This window comes from Mastigoproctus giganteus, chromosome 11 (assembly GCF_048544385.1).
Source record: "Mastigoproctus giganteus isolate SK-2022 chromosome 11, ASM4854438v1, whole genome shotgun sequence".
Taxonomy (NCBI): Eukaryota; Metazoa; Arthropoda; class Arachnida; order Uropygi; family Thelyphonidae; genus Mastigoproctus; species Mastigoproctus giganteus.
Window position 1 is genome coordinate 109,080,492 of NC_143585.1, and position 13,814 is coordinate 109,094,305.

The window sequence follows — 13,814 nt, forward strand, 5'->3', positions numbered from 1 at the left end:
TGCTGGTATATACCGCACCAGGCGCGGTATGCCTAATATACACGATGATTCACCAGATAGATTCACAGTCCACCACTGTGCATAAGGACCACCGTTATTCAAATCCTCTGCACTGGTGGTTCGATCGGAGGATAGGTTTGGTCCTTCGATCGGTTCGCCTTTGCGACGATTTGTCTAGCGATTGAAATGCAGCGATTCCATGACCATTATTGGCCATGATAGTGGTCCTCTGTCATTATGGGGCATAATGGTCAGTCTATTATTTTGTTACTTTGTTTTATTTTCGAAGTTTGTTTAGTCTCTATTGTGATATTTCACGTATTTTGGAACTGGTACCTTACTAGGGGGCGTCACTAAATTTCTATATAATTGGCTTTAATTTAAAATGGAATTATTTTTAATTGAATTTCTAAATTATTCGGAAACTATCAGGTACAATTATAGTCTTGTTACCTTTGCTTTCCCTTTCCCGTTGATTTAACCTTTATGTTAATTTAACTATTAATTAATTTTAACTCAACATTTTGCCATGCTACTGGCATATATTTTCATTTCATACTTGATATCGGTTATATATATATATAATGTGATGTAAAAGTTAGGCAAAAGTAATAAAAATAAATAAATATGAAGCTATCATTAGAGACAGCAAATGCACATCCTCCACATGATGCCTAATTATATCTGATAATTAAAATAAATATGATAATTAAAATAAAAAACATCAGCCAGTAGTACGGCAAAAATGCAGAGCGGAACAAAACGCAAAATAATATAAAATAAAATAAACAAACAGGGAAGGGAAAGTAGAGATAAGACAAAAAGGTAGTCGATAATCCCCTGTATAATTTAGTCAATTTAAACCCAATTAATAAAAACGATATAAATTTAAAATAATGCCAATTATATATAATTTAGCGGTACCCCCCTCGAAGGTACCAGTTCCAAAAGACGTGAAATATCACCAAAAAGGGGTTAAAGAAACTACAAAAACTAAAATATCAAAATCATAGACTGACCATCATGCCCCATATCGACAGAGGACCACGAGGCCAATAATGGTCATGGAATCGCTGCATTTCAATCGTCATACAAATCATCGCAAAGGCAGAAATATCGAAGAACCAAACCACCCTTCCATTCCATTCCCCGATAGATCAACCAATGCAGAGGATTTGCATGGCTGTGGTCCTTATGCAGCGAAAAATAATCTATAGAACAGACAGCACTCTTGATCAGAGCCACACCACTGACATAATGCAAGCTTAACCAGCTTATATAATAGAAAGGAATAAAAAGGAATAGAATAGAAAGAAAATATAATAGAATATATATATATATATATATATATATATATATATAATACACACAAAAAAATACACACACATCTATATATATATATATATATGTGCATTTTTTTAAGAAGTGTGATATTTTATTTTATAAGTTTAGTTCGAAGACGTATATGTTTTTAATTTATATTTCGTATGTGAAGATATTTTTATATCTTCACTTCTAGGGGGCACAAAGACGAATCCGAATCACATAGCATTGCAGGGTCCGAAATGCCTTCGTCATGCGGTAGAGGACGTTGAACGGGAGGTCGCGTGAACAGCGATCCCGCTGGAAGTCAGCATTTGCGAACCGTTTCTGTTGAAGAAACCAAGTAGCAAAAGTCCTCCGGAGTGGATAATCCGCAGACTCCAATGATTGGACGCGTTTCAGATGGTATGAACTCATTTGGTTTGTTGACAGTATCCTCCATACAGTGGATTGGGAAATACCCAATTTGCGAAAATCATATGATGAGGAGCACGCCTGTGCGGGAAACGTTCCTGGTACAAGCGCAGAGCGGCATGCCCGTTACAGTCCGCAGCTCCATACGCGAGGTGCATGTCGGCCAGTTCAACGTTTGAATACTCGTCCATTCTACTGCCTCGGGAACCGGTTCGCAAATGCTGACCTCCAGCGGGATCGCTGTTCACGCAACCTCGCGTTCAACGTCCTCTACCACATGACGAAGGCATTTCGGACCCTGCAATGCTATGTGAATCCGATTCGTCTTTGTGTGCCACCTACATCTCCTGCAAGTTTGTCGCACAGGTAGTTAATCACCTTGTATATTTAATTTTCTATTCAGGGTGTGCGCTCGTCCTTTTTTAAGTAAAATAAGGGTGCACGACCAAAAAAGTTTGGTGACCACTGTGAAAGACCATCGGACCACAGAGTAGTTACTACTTTGTGCAACAGACTTGCAATAGGTCCTTCAATAGATTTCAATAGGACTTTGTGCAATAGGTCCTTGAGGTTGTCACAGACATTCTCTCAGATATGCCAGACAAGCTGTACTTGCTACCTGGGAGTCTAAAACGCTGATGGAACTGATATTCGGGTGACACTCAAATCAAGTGGACCCAATTTCGGTGAAGTCCGGACGGTCTGTGACAGCCAAATCCTCTGCTTGCACCTTCACGATGCTGGGACTATTAGTAATCCTGGGTATAACCTCCATGCACAAGTACATGATGGGTGCCTCCCAGGTGCGAACCAACGTAAGCAGGGATCGAGGTGTGGCGCCCACACCACATGGAGGAATGCCGCCCTCTATGTTACCAGGCAGTACTAGGTGGTAGATGACTCTCATCTACTGGTGCAATACCACCACTTTGCTTATTGGAGGCTTGAAGTGGGTGAACCCATGTTTAGTGTGTAGAGCTAAGTTCCGGTCAACCCTTCCCTATCTCTTCCATCATGCAGTATGATTGATGAATTTTAAGGTTATGATGAACATCGTGGCGAGATCCAATATCCCTTACATTTCGAGGGTACAGCTCTAAAACGGTGTTCGCAGGCCGGCCGCTAGTTAATACACCGCACCGAACCTATTGGTAACTCTCTAGGAGGCTTCCGGATCAGCTAGTGTATAATCTTGCTACCTCTACTCTGCCAGATAGTGACTGGAGGGAATCCGAGTAGTGTGTATGTGGGGAGCATTGTCGAGGCCACGTTATATCAAGGATCTGGGTATATTCTTACCATGTGTACGCCATATCCAAAAATTTCATTACATCATACAGCATGTCCCACCCACTTTTTCTTACTATTGAATACACAATGAATTGTCAAACTAATAGAGCAAGCTTATCTGCGAAAAGATCTACACCTCCCAAGCACTTCCTAATTCATTTCACAAATATACGTGGTCTCAATTCTAATCTCAACGATGTCCATTTCCACTTGCAGTCTGCCAAACCCCATGTACGTTTTCTGACAGAATCTCAGTTATCGGTTGATTCAACTGCTGCTCATCTCAGATGCCCAAATGATTCGCTGTATGATTCCTTTCGCCTCAAAGGTGATACTTGTGCATATGTCCATTCTGATATTCCCTGTCAGAGACTTGGCAATTTGGAATCTCCTCTCTTTGATCTTCTCTGGCTTAAAATCTCTCTACCTCATTGTATCAAATCCATCTGTTGTCTCTACCGTTCTCCCAACTCCACTTATCACTTGAAGCTCTTTGACTTCCTCTCTTTACAACTTGACTTTTCTCCAGTCCAACTTTCCTAACAGTGGGGTAATTTTCCTTGGTGATTTTAATGTTCACAACTCCAGCTGGCTTCTGTTTTCTAGTCACACCGACCCAGCAGGTCGAGATGCTGAGGCTTTTGCAATTACTAATGACCTGGCACAGATTGTTCATTTACCTACAAGAATACCAGACAATCCTAATCATACAGCCAAAACGCTTGATCTTTTTCTCACAAACAACCCTTCTAAATACACGGTCGAAGTGAAAGGTCCTTTAGGCACTTCAGATCACAACTTGGTTGTTGTTGTTGTTGTTGTTCGGTTTAACGACACAAGGGCTACTACGGCCAAATTGTGTCTCTTCAAATTGGGCCTCACAACTTGGTGATTGTCTCTTCTCCAATGGAACGTTTATTTCATGCCTATTCCCAACCTCGTGTTATTTGGCATTACAAGAATGCAAAATGGGATGACATGCGAGATTTCTTTTCTTCTTTTCTCTGGTCGGATTACTGTTTCAAAACTTCTGATGTCAATGTTTGCTCAGATCGTGTCAGTGAAATTATTCTTGCAGGAATAGAATCCTTTATCCCACACTCCACTTTAAAATCTCGTCCTGTATCTAAACCTTGGTTTTCCAATAAATGTGCTAAAGGCTGTTCAACAGAAGAATGTTGCATATCGTAATTACCTTGTTTCCAGTTCTTCAGTTTCATTTTCTGCCTGCACCAAAGCTCGCAACAATTGTAAAGCAATTATTAATCAGTCCAAACTAGAGTTTGAACAGTCTAAGAGTAGAAAACTTGCTTCTTGCTCTAATGGTAGCCTAGCATTCTGGTCTCTTGCCAAAGCTATTGGCCGTAATTGTTGCCCATCTCTGCTCCCACCTCTGTCCAAACCAGATGGTTCTGTTGTCACTTCAGCCAAGGATAAAGCTGACCTGCTAGCATCCCATTTTTCTTCCAATTCATGTATTAATGATCTTGGAAAAACACCTCCCACCATTCCCAACACGCTCCATTCAATGCCTCCTGTGGACTTCCCTCAAAAGGATGTCAGAAGGATTTTAATGAATCTCGATGGTAAGAAAGCTCCAGGTCCTGATGGTATTTCTTGTTCTCAAAACCTGTGCTCCTGAAATTACTCCTATTCTTTGCCGCCTTTTTTCACTTTCCTATTCCAAAGGTGTTTTTCCTTCTACTTGGAAATTTGCTCATATCCAGCCAGTTCCTAAAAAGGGTGACAAATCCCTCCCATCCAATTATCGTCCCATTGCAATTACTTCTACTCTTTCTAAAGTAATGGAGAAATCAATTAACCCCCAACTCTTAAACTACCTAGAAACCTTCCGTCTGATCAACAATCGTCAGTATGGATTCCGTCAGTGTCCTTCCACTGGTGATATTCTGGCTTATGTCACCCATTTATGGACTAATTCAATGGAAAGGTTCGGTGAAACACATGTAGTTGCTCTTGACATCTCAAAGGCTTTTGATCGTGTTTGGCATAAAGGTCTTCTAAACAAGCTTCCATCTTATGGTTTGCCAACTGTTTTTTGTAATTGGTTATCCACTTTTCTCTCTGATCGTTCACTGAGGGTGATGGTAGATGGCTCTCTGTCTTCTATCTTCTCCACTAATTCTGGTGTCCTCCAAGGTTCAGTTCTTTCTCCCACTCTTTTCCTTTTGTATATTAATGACCTTCTTCCATTGACTGGAAATCCTATCCATAGTTTTGCCGACGATAGCACATTGCATTCCACTTTCCATTTTGAGAAACCTTGTCCTGCTCAATCAGCTTCAACTTCTCGAAAATCTGCTACCAATTCCTTAAATGCCCATCTTCAGGTAATTCTCCAGTGGGGTAAAGACAACTTAGTTGATTTCAACCCTTCTAAAACCCAGTCTTGTCTTATATCTCGCAAAAAGGATTCTTCTGCTCCTATGATTATCTTTAGTGACATTCCGATTTCTAGGCAAATTTTATATCTCTTTTGGGGATTACACTGACTTCTAATCTCTTTTAACATAGCAGATTACAAAGATTGCTTCCTCTGCATCTAAAAAACTTGGTTTTCTCTTTCGCTCTTGGCGTTACTTTTCTTCCAAACAGCTGCTCACTCTGTATAAATAGCAAATCCGCTCTGCCATGGAATATTGTTCATACATCTGGGGCGGTGCCACCAAAACCTCTCTCAGGCTTCTTGATTCCATTCAGAAGAGGGCAGTTAGGTTAATTAATGATTCATCTCTAACAGAGACTCTCCACTCGCTGTCTCATAGACGTACTGTTTCTGCTGCATGCCTCTTCTACAGATACTTCCATGGGCACTGTTCTTCTGAATTGGCTTCTATAATTCCCACTCCCTCTTTCAAAACAGTCCGAACACGTGCCGCCACCAGCCAACATCAATTTACTTTCCAACTCCAAACTCACAGAACCAACTTCTCATCTTTCTCGTTTATTCATTTAACTGCCGTTTTCTGGAACAACCTTCCTTCATACGTATTTCCTGAAAATTACAGTCTACAGAAATTCAAGTCCAGTGTCAACAAATATTTTCTTTCGTCTTCTCAATCTCCAACCCAAGCACGGTACTAAGTACTATAGGTTCTAATACCTCTCGTGGTTGTGGTTTACATATAAAAAAAAAAAAAAAAAACTAGTCACTAGTGCAGGGGCGGGCCGTTCCCTGGGTGAAAGATGTTCACTGCACCTCATCGCAAATGTTCAAGAGGCGCTTCAAAACCTGAAACTTACATTATTATTATTATTATTATTAGCTGTATGGTGCAAGGAAGCTTGAGGCTTATGCTGCACCAGCCACAAAATAAAATTCCCGAGTTACCTTGAGAGAGAGAGAGCGAGAGCGAGAGAGAGAGAGTCAAAAGTAGAAGGGAATCACCAAGAAGAGAAGAATGATGATATCCAGCTCAAGACACTGGGTGTGCCAAGTCCACAGTCACCAAATGTGACCCCCTGGGGGTACACATATGAGGAAAAATTTAAAGGGGGCACCAAATTTCAGTTGGCACTCGGGCGTCACATACCGTAGTAACGCCCCTGGACTAGTGGTTCCCAAACTGTGCTCTTCGGATAACCGTGAACAGTTCCTACGGGATCCGTGGATAATTTCTCTAATGGCTACTTTTAAAACAAAATCTAAATATTGTTACAGACTGGATGTCCCACCCGAAATGAGAATTCAGTTGTCTAGAATCACTCCCAACTTTAAAGGATTTTGTGAGACTAAAAAGCAACGCCATTCTTCATACTAGTAGCCTATGTACGATTGATTGTATACTCAAATAGTGACATTTTATTATTCAGTGATTTTGCATATTTCGAAGCCAAAAGGAACTGCGAGCAAAAAAGTTTGGGAAACACTGCAGTAGACCATTCTTCAATTTATAAAAAACACACCGTAGAGGGCGCTAATAGCTATTTACTGCTGTTCTGGTTTAATGGCGTTAGCGTTTTCGGAAAATGATGTTGAATGATCATTAATAAATTTGAAATCGTCTGGAGTCTCGTGACAGTATATAGCATATTCACACTTTAATGGGTTTGTTTGGGAAAACACCAGAAAGATCTCCGAAAGAGCAGGTTGGTAGCTAAACAATTTTGACTAAAGTATTCACATTTTGTATCATAACGCGGTTTGCCTACGTACGACATGCTTATGTAATTGGCGAAATCGAATGATGCTGCCATCCAAATACTGATACAACTTTCTATTAGTGTTTAATATTCGCGATTAGTGAATTTCTAATTAAATTTCAAGGTATAAGATGTGAAAAATTTTCAGTTGAGCATTTTTTAAAAGTGAACCCTTTAAAGCAGGAATTATAATTTTTACATTGGAATCTGAATCCAACAAGATTCTGTGTTGATTACCCCCTACAGATTTTTTTTTTTTTTTTTTTTTTTGAATCGTGCCTATTATGGTCATAGCGTCTCAAAAAGCCTAAACTTAAGTATTATTAACCTGGTTCATGTAAAACTTAAATTTGTTCTTAAGCAGTTGTATCGAGAGCTAACGCGCGCCCTGGTGCTAAGTTCTTGAAGTACTCTCCAACCTTGTGTGTATGTATGTATGTATGTATGTATGAGGGTTACAAAGCAAGAAGTCAATTCTTAAAAAAAAAAAAAGACTAGTTTTAATGAAAAAATTATGCTTTAATACCAAATGGTCAAACCAATTTACTAAATATAACGAATTTTGTCATAAAAAAATAACACCATAATAAGTATATAAGTTCAAAGTAAATCACCAACTAAGTAAAACACAAAATTTCTTCAATTTTTCATTTCTTTTTGTTTAATTTTTTTGGTCATACAAAAAATAAGAAGGCTTTGTGCAAAGTTTATTTTTGCTGTGTATGAGATAAAATCAAATGCTGTTACACCACTTAGGTAGTTAGATTTATGGGTAAACTATGGACACTGATATATAATTTTGCACAATATATGCATTTTTTTGTTACTCATTTAACTGGAATTGAAAATATATCATTATTGTCTTAAGCTGAAAAAAATTATACCTTTTTTGGGGGGGGGATATCTATATATACTTACATATGCTTCATTTCATAATTGTAAAAGCAAATGAACTGTTGATCGTGGAACATCTTGGAAATTATGATTACATATGTTTTTTGATTGCTCTAAAAAACTGCTGAAAGAAAAGTTTGAAATAAAAAGCTAAGACTGGAGAACAGTGCAAAACTAAGCACTACAACTTGTGTTGAGTAATTGCTTACAGCTTCAGCTTTATATGCCAACTAGTATTCTATACAATCACTCATCTATAGTCCTTAAGTTTACACTTCACAGAGGTTGAACCACTTAGATGTTTTTCACTATTTGCCATTTCAATTTATCTGCACACCATGCCACTAAAACAACAACTAAATTGAGACTAAAATAAAATATGTCCTTAAAAAAAATTTTTATACCTTTTTCGGATATGGAACATATATTTCCCATATGCAGATTTTCTTTTCCACAGGATTTTTTCCAGTTTATTACTTAACTGAATTCACATTTAATGCATTTAGATGTGAACAGCGGAGCACTTGTGCCCGTAAAGGAGGCACATGATAGACTTATATTCATTAAGCTTTCATTATATGTTAATTGCAAAATAATAACATGAATTTTATTGTCAGTGTCAATCTGTTTCTATTTCTGCTTCTATTGGAATGAGCAGCAGCCTGGAAAACAAGATGCAGGATATTTTAGAGACTGCTGGGAGTCATTGCGGTACAAGTAAACACATGGGTTGTGTTACGGTAGCTAAGAATAGGAACAGGTGCATGTATACTTGCGTGTACACCAGTGCTAGGAGTTTGGTAAATAAATTTGATGAATTCGAGGTATTGCTCAAAACATCAAAGGCAGATATTGTTGAGATATCAGAGATGTGGTGTCACACAGATAAAAGGAATGCAGAACTGGAATTTGGAGAGTACAATGTGTACAGAAAGGATAGACAGGATAGGAAGGGAGGAGGTGTTATGCTATTAGTTAAGAAACACATAAAATCCAAGGAAGTGAAGCCAGTCGACATCGCTGGACAGTTCAGTGTCGAGTCAGTTTGGTGTGACATAAGCACTGGGAGATCAAAATTGAGAGTAGGAGTGTGCTATAGGCCTAATGACTCTGTAGAGTATAATAAGAAACTGTACAGGGAAATAGAGTGGGCCAGTAAATCAGAGTCTTATAATGGGGGATTTTAATTTCCCAGATATTGACTGGATTTTGTGGGTTGGTCACTCACACACTAGCAAGGCTTTTGTGGATTTATTGGATGATTGTTTTCTACATCAGCATGTTCGGAAGGCAAATAGAGGGAATAATACTCTTGATCTGATTATCAGTAGTGATTCTTCATGCATTAAGAATCTGCAGATAAAGGAACCACTGGGTAGCAGTGATCACAGTGTGCTGAAGTGAGATTTACTCAAAGAGGTAACTACCATCAGGGGTAAAGGGAAGGATTTTTGCTTTTGTAAAAGCGACTACGATGGTCTGAGACAGTATTGAAATTCTATACAGTGGGACCAACTGATGATGTTACCAACAGCAAATTCAAAATGGGAAGCATTCAAAGAACTTATCTTGGAAGCTACTAGGCTTTACATACCGACTAAGAAATATTGTTCAAGGTTTAGGCCTAAATGGATGTCAGATGAACTAATGAGACATATGTCAGAGAAGAAAAATGCATGGGATGCATATAAATTAACATGTGACACAGAAGCCTATGATAGATATAAGCTGGTCTGCAACCAAGTTACAAATGAGGTCAGGCAGGCGAAGGCAGATTACGAGAAATCTTTGGCAAAGGATGCAAAGAAAAAGAGCAAAGAGTTCTTCTTTACTTATGTAAACTCTAGAAGGAAGGGGATGAATCAGATTGGTCCACTTGATATCGATGGTTCAACTGTTGATGATCCTGCTCAGGTAGCTAACAAACTAAATGAATATTTTGCATAGACATTCACACATGAGGAGTTATTCAGCGAGGGGAATGCCAGAGGTATATTCAACTCTGGCAGTAAGCTAGATAATCTTGTAATAACTGAGAGTAAAGTGGAGGAGAAATTGTTGAAGATAAACACAAGAAAGGCACCTTGGGTGGATGGGATCTATTTAGCTATATTAAAGGAGGCAGCAAAGGAAGTAAGCAAACCCTTAGCCATAATTATGAGAGCTTCCTTGGACTCATGGGAGGTACCCCTACACTGGAGATGTGCAAATGTGACTCCAATTCACAAAGGAGGATCAAAGGCTTACACAAGTAATTATAAACCTGTGAGTTTAACTTCTGTTCCAGGGAAATTAATGGAGGCACTGGTTAAAGAAACACTGCAGGATCATCTAGTCAAGACTTCAGTTATAGCTCGGACACAGCATGGTTTTGTTAAGGGGACGTCTTGCCTGACCAATTTGATTGCATACTATGATGCAGTCACAAAAGAACTGGATGCAGGGAATAACTTTGATATTATATATTTGGATCTTAGAAAGGCTTTTGATACTGTTGCACCTGGAAGACTGCTGCAAAAATTGGAGCAGTGTGGCATTGGAGGCAAATTGCTGCTATGGATAAAGGGATGGTTGAGGGGGAGAAGACAGAGAGTGGTAATCAATGGACACTGCTCATCGTGGACTAATGTTATTTGTGGAGTCCCTCAGGGTTCAGTGTTGGGTCCATTATTGTTTTTTGTATTTATAAATGATATTGATGATGGTATATCAAGCTTAATGTCCAAGTTTGCAGACGATACAAAGGTTGGCAGGGTTGTTAAGGTCACTACTGAAGCTATGCTGCTGCAACAGGATCTGGAGAGGTTGAGCAGATGGTCTGAGAGGTGGCAAATGAAGTTTAACATTGACAAATGTAAAGTACTACATATGGGAAACAGCAACCACAGAGCAACATATCAACTCTGTGGTACTACACTGACAGTGGTAGAGAATTAAAAGGACCTGGGGGTAATTGGGCAGGCAGATATGAAGTTCTCTGAGCAGTTCAGACAGGCTGCAAGAGTAGCTCATGGTGTCTTGTCAGTGATATACAGGAATTTTTCTAGCAGGGATAAGGAGGTGATTATTCCCTTGTACAAGGCAATGGTCAAGCCACACCTTGAGTACTGTATACAGGTCTGGAGGCTTAATTTCAAGAAGGATGTAGAGCTGCTGGAACAAGTACAGAGAAGGGCAACAAGATTAGTGAATGGAACAAAGGGTTGCTCTTACGAAGAAAGGCTTAAGTTTTGCAAATTACGGTGTCTGGTGACTACGCGCACCAGCGAGGTGATCTAATAGAGGTGTATAAAGCCTTGAATGGTTTGAGCATGCTCAATGCCGATGGGATTTTTCCTCTTGCTCAGAATAATCACCTGAGAAGGCATAAATTCAAATTGAGGAAAGACATGTAGGATAGATGTGCGGAAATTTGCCTTTAGCCAGCGAGTAGTTGGTTGGTGGAACAGACTTCCATCCCTTGTTGTGGAAGTTGATAGCCTAAATAAATTTAAGGCTCAGCTGGACAGGTATTTTGAACGAATGGAGGGGTGAAATGGAAGTGTTTTTTTTTTTTGGCTGATGCTGCATAAGCGTGCTTTCTTGCATCATATGCCTCTACTAATGCTGTTTCCCTTAGCCTTTGTGACATTTGTTTGGCATTTATTACATTAAATGGTTATGTAGCGTAGTCTACTAATTTAATTTAAAATTAAAAAAGCATTTTCTTATATGTGGTCTGAAGATTTATTTTTGGTTTCAGTTCTTCTCCCACCTTTTTTTTTTTTTTTTTTTTTTTTTTTTTTTCCCTCCTGGATCCAGTACATTTTCTCGTGGGAGGAGAGATTGTTAAGATTTTGTGTTTCACTGTCATATACAGTATATGAGTAAATGTTTTGAATGTTTAAGTTTACTGCATATAGCTTTTAGTGGTGAGAGAGAAAAAAAAGAAAGAAAGGATTTGTGCACTTGAGTGTAGTGTTAAGAACTGTATTCATTAAATTTTCACTGTAAGTTAGTTGTATATGATAAATATGAATTTCATTTTCATATTATTTCTCATAGCCTTTAACACCCCTGTTTGGTTTTGTGGCAAATATATATATATATATTTTCTTTTGGCTTTGTTATTATTTGAAATGACTCGTGTATTGAAATCCATAATATTTAATTAAAAAAAAATTTCCAGTTTCAGTTCCCCCCCCCCCCCTCCAATAGCATTTCTTCTCTCAGATTTTTTTTGTATATAGATATGTATAAAATACACACAGCATGGCTTGTTAATTGATATGGAGGAGTTACACTTTCTATTTTGTAGAAACTCAGGATTTTTTAATCCATACTAACAGGTATACCATTCAAAGAATATATTCAATTTACAGGCACAATTCTACAATGCCTCGAGGTAACACTTGAACTAATTATAAATTTAGTTGCCTCAGTGCTGAATTTGAATTTGCATTCTTATAGTAGTAAATAATACAGAATGATCCTTTGGTATTTGTATTTAGAAATCTATTCTTCAGAGTGCAGTGTAAAGTTATCAGAAATGTGGTATATCTTTTTAATTATAATATATCTTTTATAATATATCTATTATAATAAGATATTATAACTGTAGTATATCTACTAATGTAGATACTTGAGCATAAGTTCAGAAATTTTGGACTCTTCAAAATCATAAAATATGGGGTCATTTATATTATATATGGGTCATGTTAGTTTTTATATACAGAGAAAAAATTATGTTTATAACTAAAGTTAATTGAAATTTTTTTTTAAATGTTATTGGGAAAAATCCATATTGTTCTCAGTTATTTTTAGAGTGAGTATAATACAGATTAGCATGTTTTATATCTAGTTGCCACTAATCTATTGCATAATGTTTTGTTGAGCAATTCCAGGTGACAGTCTGCATTTAAATTTTATAGTGTCTACATTTTTTCTTGTGCAGTAGTCGGAAATTGATATTAAAGTGCCATTGTTTTTATCAGAAGTACACTTGACGGTACTGGTAATCATGTAAAACCAGCTTTTAATCCTTTCATAAAAAAAAATTAAAAATGTGAGCTGCAAAGCTCTCATTTATGAGAGCTTGAAGAACAGGGTAAATGCCCTCAAAGGAATTAAATTCAGAGGCCTATCAAGCTCTCAGCTGCCCACATCAACGTCAGAGCTTGCACTTGAACATCAGGCAACACAACAGCAATCCTCAAGGCAAAATGTGCTGGTCTTACAGGAACTAGTTGTTGTTGACTCTGTTGTCAGGGAAATGGGGAGTATATTGTGCAAAAAGGATAGATGAAACAGGACCAGGGGCAAAGGTTGATGATATTGTAGAGTAGATATCATTTTTTAAGGGAACAAAAGGAGATATTGTTGTACATATTGGCACTAATGACATTAAGAGTAGGAGAACAGTGGAATTATTTAACAAGTACAGGTCAAAGTTGAAAAAAAAGCTGCAAGTTAGGGTTGAATTTGAAAGTGTCTGCAATTCTTCCTAGACACGATAGGAGGGAGTATATGAGGAGAGCTTTGTCAATCAGTTTGGCCCTGGAGAGATACTGCAAGGGTCATGGGGTAGAATTTTCTCAGTGTGGTCTGTGCTTGTTAACAGGAGAGACTGGCACCTCTGTAGCCAGGTGGGCAGGAGCAGCAGTGATTAGCACACGCTTCTTGATTAGACTGGGGTTCGAGCCCGTGACCACCAAATACGGAGGATGCGGAAAGGTCAGGAATGACCACCG

General features: G+C 38.3%; 1 protein-coding gene across 1 annotated transcript in view; it reads left to right on the forward strand.

The window, feature by feature from the left end:
* The first annotated feature begins 6,987 nt into the window (after positions 1–6,987).
* Positions 6,988–13,814, forward strand: part of Vps24 (vacuolar protein sorting 24) — an 80,742-nt gene continuing 73,915 nt past the window's right edge. Inside the window, exon 1 of the mRNA XM_090385381.1 lies at positions 6,988–7,137. Within this exon, the coding sequence (XP_090241507.1) occupies positions 7,093–7,137 (45 nt within the window). The 5' untranslated portion in view covers positions 6,988–7,092. The remainder of the gene's footprint in view (positions 7,138–13,814) is intronic.